Source organism: Eschrichtius robustus, chromosome 11, assembly GCF_028021215.1.
Source record: "Eschrichtius robustus isolate mEscRob2 chromosome 11, mEscRob2.pri, whole genome shotgun sequence".
Classification (NCBI taxonomy): Eukaryota; Metazoa; Chordata; class Mammalia; order Artiodactyla; family Eschrichtiidae; genus Eschrichtius; species Eschrichtius robustus.
Genome location: NC_090834.1, coordinates 66,970,616 through 66,988,863, shown reverse-complemented (window position 1 = coordinate 66,988,863; position 18,248 = coordinate 66,970,616). Strand labels below are relative to the sequence as shown.

General features: G+C 44.4%; 1 protein-coding gene across 2 annotated transcripts in view; it reads left to right on the top strand.

Moving 5' to 3' along the window:
• The window catches only part of SCUBE2 (signal peptide, CUB domain and EGF like domain containing 2), a 69,862-nt gene that overhangs the window by 29,132 nt on the left and 22,482 nt on the right, over window positions 1-18,248 (top strand). Inside the window, exons 11-16 of one of the 2 annotated variants that reach the window (XM_068555907.1) lie at window positions 1,121-1,243; window positions 1,663-1,779; window positions 2,039-2,125; window positions 3,844-3,948; window positions 6,418-6,573; window positions 6,976-7,182. In XM_068555907.1, the coding sequence (XP_068412008.1) occupies window positions 1,121-1,243; window positions 1,663-1,779; window positions 2,039-2,125; window positions 3,844-3,948; window positions 6,418-6,573; window positions 6,976-7,182 (795 nt within the window). The remainder of the gene's footprint in view (window positions 1-1,120; window positions 1,244-1,662; window positions 1,780-2,038; window positions 2,126-3,843; window positions 3,949-6,417; window positions 6,574-6,975; window positions 7,183-18,248) is intronic. The other variant, XM_068555908.1, reaches the window with a different exon arrangement.

The following is an 18,248-nucleotide window of genomic DNA, read 5'->3' as shown; positions in this document are numbered from 1 at the left end:
TTCTTTATGGACTTCATTGATACAGTTGTACTCAGACAGTGGGTGAGTCTCTCAGGAGCTGGTGCCCTGTCTGCTGGAACTTCCCAAGATAGTAAAGTCACGGCCCTCGGAGAGGCTTGGCAGTGCACCAAACGATTCCACAGCCCTACTGTGCGTAGGAACTGGCTGCGGAGCTTGGTTTGAGCTCTTTGAGCTGGTCTTTGTGCAGGTCTCTGAGCTGAAAGTGGGACCGTGCACTCTATCTCCCTGCTCTGAGCCCTTGCAGCAACATGTTCTGATGTCTCATGACCTTACAGCTAAGTAGACTGTGGCTTAAGTCAGATTTGGCGTCACTCTGCTCTCTCTAATCATCAGATTCATTCAACAATCTTTGAGAATACAGATTCTGATTCTTATTCTAAAAGTCTAGGGCTTCAAGGTGATTTTGGGGCTCTGAGGATGTGGGAACCCCTGGCCTTAGTACTTCCTACTCAGTCCTTGTTTCCTGTGTCCTTAAGAAGAATGGATAGTTGTGATTTGCTGTAGACAGTGTTGTTTCTCTTCCCCTTTTCAACACATCCCTGGCGTGGCTGAACACATGCCCCTCCAGTCCGTCAGGAAACCCCAAGGAAACATTCCCTGAATATGGACGTGTATCTGGGTTTTAGTTGGAGTCACCTTCTGACCTGGACTTAGTCTCAAGTTGATGGGGATTAGTGCAAGTCCTTTTTCTTATCTATGTCCCAACTATATGAACTGCCAAGTGGGGAATCCTAATCCTCTCTATCTCTCTTGGGATGTAGCCCAGGAGGATGGTGGAGTTTTAAACTGGAAGCCTGTGCAGTGTCTGAATTTGACACCTGAAAATAGAGTGTGACCCCTTCTAAGTGTCCTCACTGGCGGAAATGTTTGGTCGAGAATGGAACTTGAGACCATGCTGGTGAGGCTCCTGCCAGGAAGACCACTGAGTGGGGAGTGGGTCAGCTGGTGCCAAGTGCACATTCTGAAGGCGGTCAACACCTTCCCTTAGCTCAGTGAGCTTCAGCCGTGTGACTCGCCTCCTGCTCCTTCCTCGATGGAGGGATAGTGTCAGCCAGGTCAGCAATGGGCTGCTGTGACAGGAGAGCATTTTGCTCCACAGACACCAATGAGTGCAGCGTCAACAACGGAGGCTGTCAGCAGGTCTGCGTGAACACCGTGGGCAGCTACGAATGCCGGTGCCACTCTGCGCACAAGCTCCACTGGAATAAAAAAGACTGCGTGGGTAAGAGGCGCCGAGGCTCAGGCTCAGTGCACGGGCTCACCGCTGGCCCAGCAGCACTCTTCCACGTCCCACTGGACCCGCAGTGCGGCTGACCAGTCCTCCACTGAATTCTCCTCCCCCGAGCTGCAGCAGCCGTTCTTTAAATCCTTCAAAAACAGGAGATACTTTGCAGGCCCTTCGGCGTTTCCTTCTGTGCTTCTGAGTAGGTTGGAACTCACTTCTGTTTCCCTGGTTGCTTTTCTGCATGAAAAGAATAGAGTACAAGGCGCTCCTTTACCCTGGGGGGAATAAACGTGGTGTCTGTGTTATGTGCTGGGCGTTGGCACTACCTTCTCTTCTTGGGGCCTTTGAGGCATGGGACTCAGCCGTCCTTGTCACACCTTCTCTCTCTGTAAGTGTCTGTATTTTGTCCTGTCTAGAAGTGGAGGGGGTCCTGCCCACTAGCGTATCACCCCACGTGTCCCTGCAGTGTGGTAAGAGTGGTGGAGGAGACAGGTGCTTCCTCAGATGTCTCTCTGGCATTCACCTCTCTTCAGGTGAGTGGGTCCCAGGCCCTGGGGCAGGTCCTCATGCCAGGGCCAGGCCTTCCTGGCCTTCAGGTGTTAGATGGCTTCAAAGGGCTTCCAGGTCTTTGACCAGCTGCCCCCTGACCCCTGGAGGCCCATGCTCTGAGACCCTGTATTCTGGGGGCTTTTCTAATGGTTCACGTGGAGTGGGGTCGCGGGTGACTTGAGCTGCCACCGGGAGAGACTGTAACCTTGCTTACCTGCTGACAATCCACATTCTGTCTGTCAGGACTGCAAGAGGCCTATTCTGTCACCTGCGGCTCTTCCTCTCCTCTCAGGAGCAAACAGCAAAAATCAAATGACTCCGCTTTCGGGGGTAATTACCAAACCTGCGTGTTGTCTCTCTCTGGGGCTCACCGTGTTCAATGGGCTTCATTTGTGGGATACTGTTCTTGGGCGTTGGCTTTGTTTTCTTTTCTCCTAATCTCTTTGATGCCGCAAGCACGTTACAGGATGTTCTTGCCTGTAGCCTTGGTGCCTGCGATCTGACTCGCCACGTAACAGACACTTACTGAGTGTCCATTGTGTGCTGGAAGGCTCCGTGCAGCCCTGGTGGGTCATCATATTGGGCAGAGGCCCACGTAGCTCTGGGACCAGGAGACGCAGGTCTTCCCAACTCCCTGTACCATAGAGCACCTCAGAGGCTCGGCAGGAAATGTGGGCTTGGGGCACATGGCATCAGTGGAGACAAGACAAGGGGAGCAAGGATTCTGACCAGGGAAAGGGGCCCAAACCCTTTCTGGTTTATCAAAAGACAAAGAAGGACATTTAAAGCTTTTAAGAGGCCTTGTCCTCCCAGATTTAGACAGACATCTGTGATGATGTCATGTGAACGTCTGAATAAGGAAATGGTTCTTGATGTCCATATTATGTATATAAGCAAAGATAGAGGCGCAAAGCATGATAATAACAGCTCGTGTGAATTGATGGAGCAGTTAAAACATGCCGGCCGCTGTGTTACATGTATTAGCTGATTTAATCCACACTACAGCCCTCTGGGGCAATTTTACTGTTATCCTCATTAACCAGATGAAGAAACAGAGGTTCAGAGAGGTGAAATAACATATCCAGAGTGACTCAGATAGGAAATAGTGGAGCCAGGATTTTGACCAGGCAGTTTGGGTCCAGAGTCTTAAGCACTATCCTTCACTGCCCCTCTTGTCTGATGTTTGGACCCAGCCAGAGGGGACGTCACGGTCTGTTTCACCAAAACTCGTAGTGATGATCACTTGGAGATTAAGGCCACCCTAAGGGTGAGCAAGCAAATAGTTAACAGTTATTCAGTTCTTATTATGTACCAGACAGTAAGCTAAACATTTTTTGTTTTTCATTATCTCATTAATCCTCACAACAGCCCAGTAATGTAAGGACTGTAATTATGTCTATTTTACAGATGAGAAGACTGAGGCTTAGGGAGACTAAGTACCTTGTTCAAGTTCTCATCACAAGTCGAAGGGCTGGAATTTGAATCCTGGTCATTGGCTCCAGAGCCTAACATGATTAAGACTGACCATGGAAGGAGAACAGAATTTTCCATATGAGGCCCTCAAAGTAGGACTTGCTCCCTCACAGACCCTGAAAATCCTAGCCACGTTTAGTGAGTGCCATCCTTGTCTGGAATGGTGGCTCCCTCAGCCCTGTCCTCCCAGGACAGGCTTATTTAGGAGAATCTGCCCTTCCATTTCCCTCAGCTGTCTTGCCCAAATTTGAACTGGGGGATTCTGGCCTTCCTTCTTGGAAAGGCACAGAAATGACCTCATTTTTCATCTCACTGTTGAGGCCGTTTTTGGCCCTTCCTTTGTGATGTTTGAGCCCTGGATTCATCTCAGATGGAGCGATAAGTGTAACTCTTAGGAGGCTCCTGGTGCCCCCAGTCCCAGGGAACGGGCGCTCCCCAATCCCAAACTTTCTTGGTCTCAGCATAAGAGAGGGGCTCAGGGAGTACTTCCAGCAATGGACAGCTCTCCATTAGCCACTGGTGTTTCCATTCCTTTGCCTCTGAAGGTAACATCTCTCACTTGTTTCTTTCTGAAGATGTCGCCACCGTCAGGACAAGTGTAACCTTTAAGCTAAATGAAGGCAAGTGTAGTTTGAAAAAGGCTGATCTGTTTCCCGAGGGTCTGCGACCAGTACTACCAGGTATGGAATCAGATGGCTGGTGCAGGGAGCTTGCCTGCATGGTGGAAAAGGGGCCTGTAATGAGCCGAGCCATTCAGATGGGATCAAACAGTTCAGAATCTCTGTGGACTCTCTTCATAAGATGAAGAAGAGCCTCACCTGGCACCTCCGTATGCTTCTGGCGTTATACCTCAGGGTTTCCTTTGCAGGGGACAAAGAGTGAAGCTCTGGGGAAAGCTGTGAGTTAATAGGAATCAATGAGGGCTTAAGATGCATTAGTAATTTGTGATCATACTGGGTTAAATTTTCTAGACCTTAGAGTTTGCTTAATATAATCCAAAATCCGAATCCAAAGAAATGAAAAAAAGGTTTGGCTCAGAAAGGGTAATCTTTGATGAACAAAGATGTAATATCCAGCTTTCCTGCTGGATTTAGTTTTTGGAGGCAGTGATGCCATTTGGCTTCAGCAGAACAAATACTCTCCAAGTAGATCTGGCCTTATGAAAAGAGCAGAATCCAACATTCCTCTTTCTTCCCCAGCTCACATTTCCAGTATTATTTCATAGAATAATTTTAGAGAATAAAAAAAAAAATCAGGAGTCATGTATTAGGGAGGGTTCTTTTCCCAATCTCCCCTCAAATAAATTGTACAAACAAATAAATGCAAAATCACTCTAGTCACATTTGACTGCCTATTTTAAGTAACTAACCAAGATTAATTTGGGCACCTCCATTTGATGGAATATTATGCAGCTATTAATTATGGGTTTTCAAAGAATGTTTAATGACATTAGAAAATATTCTTGTTATAATGCTAAGATGGAAAAAGAGAGAGTAACATTGTGAATATCTAATATGACCTAAATTGTATAAGAAAAAGCGTGAGTAGAAGAAAAACAAAGAAAACTCACCATGTCCTTATTAGTGGGTTATATGTGGGTGGAAGGATGATGAGTGATTTTAATTCTTTTCCTGCATTTTCCAAATACCCCACAGTGAGCATTTATACTTTTAATCAGAGGGGAAAACATTATTTAAAAATAGATTTGGTCTTTAGTTCGCTTAATGGTATTGTACTAATGTTAATTTCTTAGTTTTGCTAAAGATACGTGTAAATGTAAGATGTTAACATTAGGGGACACTGGGTGAAGAGTATATGGGAACTCTGAGTACTCTCTTAGCAACTTTTCTATACATCTAAGCTTATTTCAAAATAAAAAGTTTAAAAAATAGATATGGGGGCTTCCCTGGTGGCGCAGTGGTTGAGAATCTGCCTGCTAATGCAGGGGACACGGGTTCGAGCCCTGGTCTGGGAAGATCCCACATGCCGCGGAGCAACTAGGCCCGTGAGCCACAACTACTGAGCCTGCGCGTCTGGAGCCTGTGCTCCGCAACAAGAAAGGCCGCGATAGTGAGAGGCCCACGCACCGCGATGAAGAGTGGCCCCCGCTTGCCACAACTAGAGAAAGCCCTCGCACAGAAACAAAGACCCAACACAGCCAAAAAAAAAAAAAAAAAAAAAAAAATAGATATGGAAAAATGGAAAGGAAAACAAGTTCAGAATGAGCATCTGTTCAGTTTGAGATGTGAAGTTAGCCTTTTGAAAAGGTAAGATAGATCTTTAGGGAAAAATTAATTTGCCTTCTCCTTCCTTTGGTCCTGATGACCTGCTGATTTGAACATCCTTATAATGTTAGAGAAGAACATGATACAGATAATTCTTCAGTTCAATAAAGTAAGATAAATTAATTGTGTGGATGGTATGTGGACCTGCTCTTTGGTTCTGGTTAACAATCATTAGTTAAAAGATTCACTGGAAGCCATGGAGGGAGGAGTGATGGCCAAAGTCAGGAATGAGGATGCACAAAGCCCTGCCTTACGTAACACTTTCACTCCCATCTTATGTGCCTTCATGATATTGTTTGGTTCTGTTGATTCTTTGTGCCATTTATTGCTCCTGGTTATTTCAAAATGAGCCATCATTGTTGATGTACTTTCCAGCTTTCCCTTTGGGTTGGAGTTACTCCAAGCTCAGTTTGCCTGAAAACAGGAGTTAATTTCCTTTCTACTCCTGTGCTCGTTCCTTACTTGAAGCCCCTCAGCCCCTGCTTGAGACATCATAGTTCAGCTTTAAAGAAACCAACTGTGAGAACATGAACGCACCTTAACAAATTACCAGTCAGTAATGCAAGACAACCTTTGGTCCCCATGTTCCACAGATGTGGCCGGTCAGTCAGAAACATCCAGCATTTATTCATGAAAAAAAGTTTCAAGAGCTAAATTGTGAAGTTATATAGGTGGCAATACTGGTTCTTCAGGATTAAAGTGTCATCCTGCTGCAAACTGAGGGCTTGCAGCGTCTTGGCATATGGAGTTAATCATCTAGTCCCTTGAGAGTTGTTTAAATGAAATGTTTACAGAGTTGTAGCGAATGTTCAGCTGAGTGCTTTGCCAGGATTTGGCTTCCGATAATTTTGTTTCTTCATACAGAGAAGCACAGCTCAGTAAAAGAGAGCTTCCGCTACGCAAACCTTACATGCAGCTCTGGCAAGCAAGTCCCGGGAGCCCCCGGACGACCGAGCACCCCTAAGGAAATGTTTATCACTGTTGAGTTTGAGCTTGAAACTAACCAAAAGGAGGTGACAGGTTGGTTTGAAAACAGTCTGTGCTGCCAGACTTCTCACAGCTTGCTCCTTATTTCTTTGCCTTTCATTTTTCATCATTCTTGCGGGGGGTTGGGGGGGGTGGGGGGGGCGGCGGAAATAGTGAAACCACTGAAGTATCTCCTGTTTTTTTCACCCCCAAACTAAACTGAATTGGTTTGGAACCTGATGATTTTATCTGCTTCATCAAAACCCAAAGCTACCATTTTGGTCAACAAATTTCTGTTTGAATTGAATGCTGCCCAGCCTGCTAGGTGCCCAGCTCCAAGCCTCTCCCCATGCTGTGCACAGGGAGCTGTGGGTGTTTGTGGGTCCTGCAGTTGGTCTGGACATGCTCACATCCTGCAGCCTGACCTCTCCACTGCTGTCCCTCTCGTTTCTGCAGCCTCTTGTGATCCGAGTTGCATCATAAAGCGAACAGAGAAGCGGCTCCGGAAGGCCATCCGCACGCTCCGGAAGGCTGCCCACAGGGAGCAGTTTCACCTCCAGCTCTCAGGCGTGGACCTCGAAGTGGCTAAAAAGTCTCCCCAAACATCTGAACACTGGGCGGAGTCCTGTGGAGTGGGTCAGGGCCATGTAGGAAACCAATGTGGTGAGTGGCCTGCTGGCCGGGACATTCTTGCTAACAGAACTGTCTAGAGCTCCAAAAATACTAAGGGTAACCAAAAGCAAGTCTGGCCCATCCTTTCTCCCCAGGCTTCTTCCAGAGAACACCTGGGACACCCACACTCATTTGAGAACTACATGTGGGTATTGGCCTTGCCTACAGGATCAGGAGCCCCCCAGCACCTGGCATAGTGCCTGGCACTTAATAACTGTCTGTTGGGTTGAGGGACAGAATGCAAGAGGCAGGGCTGATGAGAAGAGGGAGTGTTGCCCCTTAAGGATCTGAGGGACCGTGGTCTTCAAAGCACTGTGGTCCCCCAACTGGGGCAGGACTGCAAGTATAAGGCATCCATGAGCCTTCTCGACACTCCACTATCACAGTTCCCCTATCATCCCTCTGGTGTGACGCATGGTGGCGATGAACAAACTCCTGTCCGTAGTTTTGTGCAGAGGCAAGGCTGGGGGTCGCTCAGCTGCCTTATGAGATCCCTGAGCTATGGCCCAAGCTTTCTAGTAGTGTCAGTTCCAGTGTATGTTGTTGTTGGTGGTGGCAGTGGTGGTGTGTGTGTGTGTGTGTGCATGTATCAGAATTAAACTTGAGGCCCGGAACTTGAGCAATATCAATTCTATTCCTCTGATGAAGTTCCAGGCAAGAGGAATCTGGGCAAGATGTTCCAGGGTGGTCAGTCTTGAGATTTGTTTGTTGTGAGAGAGTGTTCTGGGCAATTATGAGAGATTCTACCTAAAAAGTCTTTGATGGGGGGAGATTAGGGTCTCTCTTTACAGTAATACTGTAACCATTTGTTGAATCCTCATCTGTCACAAGCGTAACACTAAGCATTATATCTGCATGACCTCATTCAATCCTTCCAGTAATCCTACCAGGTAGGTATTATTATCTCCATTTTACAGATGAGCAAACTGGAGCTCAGAGGGATAAGTGCTCTTGCTCAAGGTCACATGGATGGTCCCACTCCAAAGACTGTGCTCTGGTCCCAAGAAAGGTGAATTTCGATAACCAGACCCCTCCAGAGTAAATTGATGTCCTTTCTGAAGTGTCATTAGAATCATGAGGCCTGAGAAATGATGCTTGAGCTAAGGAGTAATAAACCAGTGTTTCTGAAGAAGCAAAGCTGAGCCCAGAGGCATTTGTTCAGAAGAATTGTCAGCAATAGGTCCACAGCCCAACTCTGTTGCTTTGCCACAACATAGTGAAAATCATGTGTAAAATCAGTGTAACTGTCCACCAAGGGCTGGTTCTCAAATAGTCTTGACTTTTATTCCAGCTGACTCTCCTAAAAAGAAAAAAAAAAAAAAAAATGGTAAGAACAACCCAGCTGGTTGGTTGGTTCTCACTGAAAATTCTAAGAGTTCCAGTTTCCATACCAAAATGGTGATGAGAGTTGGCTGTTGCCGCCCTGCTTTCCAGGGTGAGTTGCAGAAACTGTCAGGGATAGGCGGGCCAACCTCCTTCTGGCCTCTCAGAGCTGAATTGCACCCCTTCCCCCAGCTTCTGTCCTGTGGGAAGAGGCCCTGCAGGCTCACCAGGGAGGTTTATGGCCAGTTAAGAGTTCAGGAAAAGCTAGTGTCAAGGGCCCTGTGGAACAACTCCCAGTGAGAGTATTATTAATACTACCATGGGTGTGCTTCTGGGGAATAAAGGCCTCAGGGTGAGGATCAGGAGTTACTTAACAGGGGCCTCATGACCATGACAGCTGGTGAGAGACACTCAGTACAAGGTTTGTGTAGCTGTTGTGTGTGTGAACGTGTCCCTGAGATGCTTATCACGCTGAGTTAGGTTGGATTTGCTTCCATGAGAGGCCATGTATCTTGTCTCAAGAGCTCCCTCTAGCACTGGATGAATTTTGTAGTCCACAACATCAGGTTCACCCTGCCTGACGGCAGTGTTAAAGATTTTACCATGTCAGGGAAACAGCACAAGGAAGTACCAGTGAAACTCCTTTCTCCTGCTGGAGGGAGGAAGTGGGTGTAAAGAGGAGTCAGGTGTGTTAGTTAGACTCCTGGCACGGGCAAACCATGGGGGTGTGTGTGTGTGTGTGTGTGTGTGTGTGTGTCTTATATTCCTGATCTATTTAATGGTGTTAGAACATCATAAAAACCAGGCTTACTGGTATTTTCTGAGCTCTGATGGCACATGCAGTGGAGACAAACCTAGGATAGTTCTTTTTAGAAATTATTTTGTGTTTCTAGAAAAGAGCCCAAAGACTGCTTTGAGTCACTTGGAAGAAGAGATGGGACCATTATGTTTTTCCTTTAAAATATTTTTTATTTAGTTTTTAATTACCTAAGTGGTGCATAGTCCAAATGATATAGAAATGTACACAGTTAGGATGGAAACTTTCCCATCAGCTCCCAATCCCGCTCCCCAGAAATAATCACTGTCAATAGTTTGCTGTTTATTTTTCCACATCTGTTTTTATGCACGTATAAAAATGAAATTTTATTTACTCATTCAATAAATATTTATTGAGCACCTACTGTGTGCTGGATACTATCCTAGGTGCTGGGAATCCAATAATGAGACAAAAGAGCAAAAATCTCAGCCCTCATTGAGTTTACATTTCTGGAGGAGGGAGACAGACCACAAACCAATAAAGAAGGAAATATATCCTGTAGCAAATGGTGGTAAGGGGGTGACGAACAGGTAAGCAGAGAAGTAGAATAGAAAATTCTGTTCTGGCAAGGGGAGGGGTGAGGAGGAGTGTACTCCCCCAAAACACTGTGTTCAGGGACAGTGGTCATTGGAAAGTGTCATTTGGGTAGAGATGTGAAGGATGGGAGGAACCAGCCATGGGGACATCTGGGGGAAAGAGTCCCAGGCAAAGGCAACAGCAAGTACAAAACCCCTGAGGGCTGGAGAGAAGGCCAAGATGATGAGAGCTGAGGGAGGGAGGGCAGAGGAAGAAAGTCAGAGCAGTAGCAGAGGGCCAGATCATGTGGGGAGTGGAAATCCTGGTGAGGACTCTGAATCTGAGTGAGAGAAAAGCCAATGAAGGGATTTGAGTGAAGCGGTAACAAGGTTCTGACTTATGTTTCAAAAGGATAACTTTGGCTGCTGTATTGAAAATAGGCTGTAGGTTTATGTGTGAAAAAAACAAAAAATATATCAATGCAGTTTTAATAGTGCTGTGTATTGTTTTTAACTACAGGATAGATCATGGACATCTTTCCATGCTAACAGAGGAGCTACCGTACTTCTTTTAAAGCTTCCTAATCTATATTTGTTTTAAGACATCAGTGTTTATTAGCCATACTCCTATTGGTGGACATTTAATCAAGTTATTCCTGATTTTTCTGTTACAAATAATGCTGCAGTGAATTTTCTTTTTGTGCACATGTCCAGTATTTCTGAAGGATAGACGTGTAGATGTCTAATTGCAGGTCAAAGGACATGCATTTTTTTTTTTAATAAATTTATTTATTTTTGGCTGTGTTGGGTCTTCGTTGCAGTGTGTGGGCTTCTCATTGCGGTGGCTTCTCTCGTTGTGGAGCACGGGCTCTAGGCGCGTGGGCTTCAGTAGTTGTGGCATGCGGGCTCAGTAGTTGTGGCTCACAGGCTCTAGAGCACAGGCTCAGTAGTTGTGGCGCATGGGCTTAGTTGCTCTGCCGCATGTGGGACCTTCCCGGACCAGGGCCCGAACCCGTGTGCCCTGCATTGGCAGGCGGATTCTCAACCACTGCACCACCAGGGAAGCCCAGGACATGCATCTTTAAAACTGAATAGATGCTGCTAAATTACCCTCCAAAAACATACTAATATATACTCCCTCCAACATTGTATCTGAGTGTTTTTTGCCCTGCCTCATTGCTAACATGGATTATATATTACTGATCTTTTTCTTTTTTTAATTTAACTTAATTAATTTATTTTTGGCGGCGTTGGGTCTTTGTTGCTGTGCGCGGGCTTTCTTTTAGTCACAGCGAGTGGGGATTGCTCTTCGTTGCAGTGCGCGTGTTTCTCATTGCTGTGCCTTCTCTTGTTGTGGAGCACGGGCTCTAGGTGGGCGGGCTTCAGTAGTTGTGGCATGTGGGCTCAGTAGTTGTGCCTCGCGGGCTCTAGAGCGCAGACTCAATAGTTGTGGTGCATGGGCCCAGTTGCCCCGTGGCATGTGGGATCATCCCAGACCAGGGCTCGAACTCGTGTCCCCTGCATTGGCAGGCGGATTCTTAACCACTGCACCACTAGGGAAGCCCTACTGATCTTTTAAATTTTTGCAAATCTGATAAGTAAAACTAATAGTCATTTTAACTTGTTTTTCTTTGATTATTAGTAAGACTGAGCATGCTTTCATATGTCTGTGGCGATTTAGATTTCTTCTTCTGAGAATATCCTTATGCTTTGCCTATTTTTCCATTGAAGTTTTTGGTTTTCAATATCATTTTTAAAAAATAAAATTTTAAGTCCCAAGTTATATCAAAGAACATAGTCACTTCTGACCAAACATTTTCTTTCTTATAGTCATTTTTATACAGTAAAGTCTCATTAATTTGACATTTAAGGACTTTGGGGACAGCCTGCTCTGCAGGTGACCTTTGTACCATCTGTGATCAATTTTAGCAAGATGGCAAAAAAAAAAAAAATAGCTACTATATTCTCCAAGGAACAAATTCCTTAAGCTCACAGTAATTCATAAAGTCCTTCATATATAGAAGAAGAAAGAAAAGAAAAAATTAATGATGAAATGGATTTCTATTTTTCTTTCATAAAGGATACATTATTTAAGGAATATACTTGCTAAAGTATAAATTTTTGTATTTGATTATTTTGAAAACTTGTTGAAATTTTAAAAAGACACAATCCAGGCAACTAGCAAACTGGGAAGTATCCTCGTGCCTGGGTTCTTGAGAGACTAGGAAAGTTTAATTCAACTTTTAATAGTAGTAGCGTTCCTCTGCAGTAGTTGAGAAAAATTAATTAAAACAGAATTTATTGAGATCCCACTCTGTGCCACTCTATGAACTTAGGTTGAAGCAGTGAGAACATAATGGGTGAGAAACCTGCTTTTTTTTTTTTTTTTTTAAACATCTTTATTGAAGTATAATTGCCTTACAATGGTGTGTTAGCTTCTGCTTTATAACAAAGTGAATCAGTTATACATATACAATATGTTCCCATTTCTCTTCCCTCTTGCATCTCCCTCCCTCCCACCCTCCCCATCCCACCCCTCTAGGTGGTCACAAAGCACCGAGCTGATCTCCCTGTGCTATGCGGCTGCTTCCCACTAGTTATCTATTTTACATTTGGTAGTGTATATATGTCCATGACACTCTCTTACCCTGTCACATCTCACCCCACCCCCTCCCCATATCCTCAAGTCCATTCTCTAGTAGGTCTGTGTCTTTATTCCCGTCTTGCCACTAGGTTCTTCATGGCCTTTTTTTTTTTTTTTTTCCCTTAGATTCCGTATATATGTGTTAGCATACTGTATTTGTTTTTCTCTTTCTGACTTACTTCACTCTGTATGACAGACTCTAACTCCATCCACCTCATTACAAATACCTCCATTTCATTTCTTTTTATGGCTGAGTAATATTCCATTGTATATATGTGCCACATCTTCTTTATCCATTCATCTGTTGATGGACATTTAGGTTGCTTCCATGTCCTGGCTATTGTAAATAGAGCTGCAATGAACATTTTGGTACATGACTCTTTTTGACCTATGGTTTTCTCAGGGTATATGCCCAGTATTGGGATTGCTGGGTCGTATGGTAGTTCTATTTGTAGTTTTTTAAGGAACCTCCATACTGTTCTCCATAGTGGCTGTATCAATTTACATTCCCACCAACAGTGCAAGAGTGTTCCCTTTCCTCCACACCCTCTCCAGCATTTATTGTTTCTAGATTTTTTGATGATGGCCATTCTGACTGGTGTGAGATGATATCTCATTGTAGTTTTGATTTGCATTTCTCTAATGATTAATGATGTTGAGCATTCTTTCATGTGTCTGTAGGCCATCTGTATATCTTCTTTGGAGAAATGTCTATTTAGATCTTCTGCCCATTTTTGGATTGGGTTGTTCGTTTTTTTGTTATTGAGCTGCATGAGCTGCTTGTAAATCTTGGAGATTAATCCTTTGTCAGTTGCTTCATTTGCAAATATTTTCTCCCATTCTGATGGTTGTCTTTTGGTCTTGTTTATGGTTTCCTTTGCTGTGCAAAAGCTTTTAAGTTTCATTAGGTCCCATTTGTTTATTTGTGTTCTTATTTCCATTTCTCTGGGAGCTGGGTCAAAAAGAATCTTGCTGTGATGTATGTCATAGAGTGTTCTGCCTATGTTTTCCTCTAAGAGTTTGATAGTGTCTGCCCTTACACTTAGGTCTTTAATCCATTTTGAGTTTATTTTTGTGCATGGTGTCAGGGAGTGTTCTAATTTCATACTTTTACATGTACCTGTCCAATTTTCCCAGCACCACTTATTGAAGAGGCTGTCTTTTCTCCACTGTATATGCTTGCCTCCTTTATCAAAGATAAGGTGACCATATGTGTGTGGGTTTATCTCTGGGCTTTCTATCCTGTTCCATTGATCTATATTTCTGTTTTTGTGCCAGTACCAAACTGTCTTGATTACTGAAGCTTTGTAATATAGTCTGAAGTCAGGGAGCCTGATTCCCCCAGCTCCATTTTTCGTTCTCAAGATTGCTTTGGCTATTCGGGGTCTTTTGTGTTTCCATACAAATTGTGAAATTTTTTGTTCTAGTTCTGTGAAAAATGCCAGTGGTAGTTTGATAGGGATTGCATTGAATCTGTAGATTGCTTTGGGTAGTAGAGTCATTTTCACAATGTTGATTCTTCCAATCCAGGAACATGGTATATCTCTCCATCTATTTGTATCATCTTTAATTTCTTTCATCAGTGTCTTATAATTTTCTGCATACAGGTCTTTTGTCTCCTTAGGTAGGTTTATTCCTAGATATTTTATTCTTTTTGTTGCAATGGTAAATGGGAGTGTTTTCTTTTTTTTTTTTTTTTTTGGGAGTGTTTTCTTAATTTCACTTTCAGATTTTTCGTCATTAGTGTATAGAAATGCAAGAGATTTCTGTGCATTAATTTTGTATCCTGCTACTTTACCAAATTCATTGATTAGCTCTAGGAGTTTTCTGGTAGCATCTTTAGGATTCTCTATGTATAGTATCATGTCATCTGCAAATAGTGACAGCTTTACTTCTTCTTTTCCGATTTGGATTCCTTTTATTTCTTTGTCTTCTCTGATTGCTGTGGCTAACACTTCCAAAACTATGTTGAATAATAGTGGTGAGAGTGGGCAACCTTGTCTTGTTCCTGATCTTAGTGGAAATGGTTTCAGTTTTTCACCATTGAGGACAATGTTGGCTGTGGGTTTGTCATATATGGCCTTTATTATGTTGAGGAAAGTTCCCTCTATGCCTACTTTCTGCAGGGCTTTTATCATAAATGGGTGTTGAATTTTGTCGAAAGCTGAGAAACCTGCTTTTATGAAGTTCACATTCTAATGGAGGGAGAAGGACAATAAAAAAGCAAAGAGAAAGATAATTTCAGAAATTATAAGTGTTATTGAAGATAATAAAACAGAAAGGGTCAGAGGGGAGGAGAGATTACTAGTCTCTACAGGGTATTCAGGGAGGCTGTCAGAGCAGGTGACGTTTGAGCTAAGACCTAATTGAGAAGGAGGAGCTGGCCATGCAAAACTCTGATAGAGGCAGGGGGTGCTCTGATGGAGGGGATAGCAGCAAGTGCAAAGGGCCTGAGGCAGGAAGGAGCCAGGCATTTTCTTCTTAAGTTTTCAAAATTGAGAAATTATTTGGAACTGAACAGGCAGCAAATTTCTTTTCTGTTTTAAATCAAGGAAAATATAAAGTGTATATTAGCAATATAGACCAATATTAAACCAATATTTAGCACATGGACTTGGTAGGAAATGCTTTTAATATAAAAAACATAATTTAATAAAATGTTGACATGTATTGAGCACTTAATGTGTTCAGCCCTGTGCTAAGCACTTCACATGTCTCATCTCATTTAGTCTCATCACAAGTCATTCTGCATCATGCCCTTTTTAGAGATAAGGAAACTAAGGCATAAGAAGGTAAGCAGTTTTCCCAGTGTCATGCAGCAAGTCAGTGGCAGAGCCAGGATTTGCATTCAGATCTGACTCAAGAGCCTATGTTCCTAACCATCTCAAATTGAATGCTCTCACGTCTCCCACATATAGCCTGTGCCCTGTGATTATCTTACTCATGCCGCACTCGTATGGAGTGCCCTGCATGGGCCAGCTCTGTGGTGGGTGCTGAGGAGGTCTGAATAAATATGACAGCACCCCTCAAGTCGTAACCCTCCCAGGGAAGAGTCAGAGAAGCCTTCCCCAAAGAGAGAAAGCCTAAGTGAGTTTTGAAGGATGCACAGATGAAGCATAAATGGGGAGGAGCATTCAGGCAGAGGAACAGCCTTAGGTAGTGAGGTTGAGCAAGATGTGCACAGGGCATTATTGGCATTTCAGTATTACTAACCCTGGAGTGGAAGGTAGGATGCGGTGAGCAGCTAGGCTAGTGGGACAAACATGGCCAAGTCATGAGAGACCTTGAATATGTTGCTAAGGAGCCATGAATTTATCTCTAGGTGACAGGTGTCACTAGAGGCTTTAATCAGGGAGCATAAGGTCATATTTATATTCTAGAAAGATCTCTCTAACTGAATTGGGGGTCAGGACTGGAGGCAGAAAAACCGATCTGGGAGCTTCTGAATGCTTTGCATAAGAGATATTGAGAACATGAAGGCACTAGATAGAGTAGAATAGAAGCAGTGGATTAGAGAAATATTTAGGAGGAAACGTGAACAGCATTTGGTGATAAATTGGGTTGGGGACTGAGACGAGGAAAGAGCTGGGGTGAGCTCAGAGGTTTCTGACTTGGCCTCTGATCCTGCACTTGCTTCCCATATGTCCCTCATCTCACCCAGCCTGTTTCATATGCAGGAGGCACTGAGAAAAAGCCTGTGGGTTGGTTGAATGGCTAGATGAATGTGATCACTGGGGAAGAAATAATCAGAAAAGATTTATAGGAAAAGCAGAAAAAAATGGGCTCTTGAGAGGGCATGAGAAAGAATGAAAACTCAGATACAGAAAAGGGGACTAAAGGCTGAGTTTGAAAAGTGCAGGGAGGCAAGTCAAGGGGGTTTTTGAGCCAGGGAGTGAAGCAGTCAGAGAAGCACTTTAGGAAGGTGAATCTTTTTTTTTTTTTTTAATTTTTAAAAAAAATTTATTTATTTTTTTTGCTGCATTGGGTCTTCATTGCTTCGCGCGGGCTTTCTCTACCTGCAGCGAGCAGGGGCTACTCTTCATTGCGGTGCGCGGGCTTCTCATTGCGGTGGCTTCTCTTGTTGCGGAGCACGGGCTCTAGGCGCACGGGCTTCAGTAGTTGTGGCACGCGGGCTCTAGAGCGCAGGCTCAGTAGTTGTGGCGCACGGGCTTAATTGCTCCGTGGCATGTGGGATCCTCTCTGGCCAGGGCTTGAACCTGTGTCCCCCGCATTGGCAGGCGGATTCGTAACCACTGCGCCACCAGAAGCCCCTAGGAAGGTGAATCTGATGGCAGCATGTAATAACAGAGCTGAGACCGGGAGGAACACAAGGCAAGGGAAATCATTGGAAGGTTATTGTAGTAATCTAGATACGAGATGGCGAGGAGCAAAGGACACTAGTGCCATGGGGATGAAGCATAGGGGATGGACAAAAGGGACACAATTGTAGGATGCTGCAGCAGGGAGGAGAGACGTCTGGGATAACTGTGGTTTGGAGCGTTGGTGACTGGGAATATAGAGGTGCTGTTTAGAAAGAGAGTAAAGCCAGAGGTGTAGGAAGGCTTGGGCAGGGAAGGGAAGAGAAGCATTCCCCTTGGGAAAGTTGAATTTGAGTTGCAACAAGACTCCCAGGCAGAAATGTCCACGGGCAGGTGGGAGTCTAGGAAAACGACTTCGCCTCTCCATGTGCGGACTGACCTTCCTATCCTGCGTCTGTCCATACATGCTCTGACTCGCCTGCTGCTGAAATGGATGAACAGCCCACGCTGCTTCCTAAGGGTAACTCCTCCACTGGGGCCCTGGAGCCCATTCCCTCTCATCGTCTCAAAAACGATGCTCCTGCCGTTGTCCCCACCGACCCCCGTCTCGGAATTCTCCTTCTCTACTGGATCATTTCCAACAGCACACAAATCTACCTCCTGTCTTAAAACCCACACAAATCCTCCTTTGACTTCCTTCTTCTCTCCAGATCCTGCCTCCTTTCTTTGACCCCCTTGTAAAGCAAAACTCCTTGAAGGACTCATCCAAATTTGCTGTCTTTGCTACCTCACCGACCATTTTCTCCTCCACTCTAGCCAATCTGGTTTTCATTCCCAACCTCTCCACTGAAACTGCTTTTGCCAAGATTTCTAGCAACTTCCACGTTACCAACTCCAGTTGCCAGCTGTCCCTCAGACTCTGCTGATCACTCCTTCCTCCTGGGAACTCTTGTCGTGGGTTTCACACACCACACACCTCTGGTTCTTCTTCTGCTTCACCAGCTGCTCCCTTCTCATTTTCCATACTGGTTCTCCCCTAATTTCTTATCTCTAAACATCAGGGACCCCAGGGCTCAGTCCTCCATGCCCCTCGCTTATCTTCACACTCTCCCCAGTGACCTCATCCAGCGCCATAGCTTTAAATACCACCACATGCTAGTGACTCCCAAACTGCCCTCTCCAGCTCTAACCTCTATCTGAATCATGGACTTCTCCGTTCTAGAGGTGCTGAACGTTTTTGATCACACATATACACACACACAGTGAAATACTTTTGAATTTGTGAATGTTTACTTATTTTAAAATTATACACTCGTACTATTGGTAATATATTGTGTACAACATGACAAGTAGAAGAATGAGATACAGTTTACATAAACAAAATTTCAAATAGCTGGCTAGTCTCTGAGGGACCGTATTGACAACTAGACAAGGTTCATTGTGAACAGTAGTGGTGGTAAATCATTTTTCAAATAGTCTTTTTGTTCATTACTAGTGTT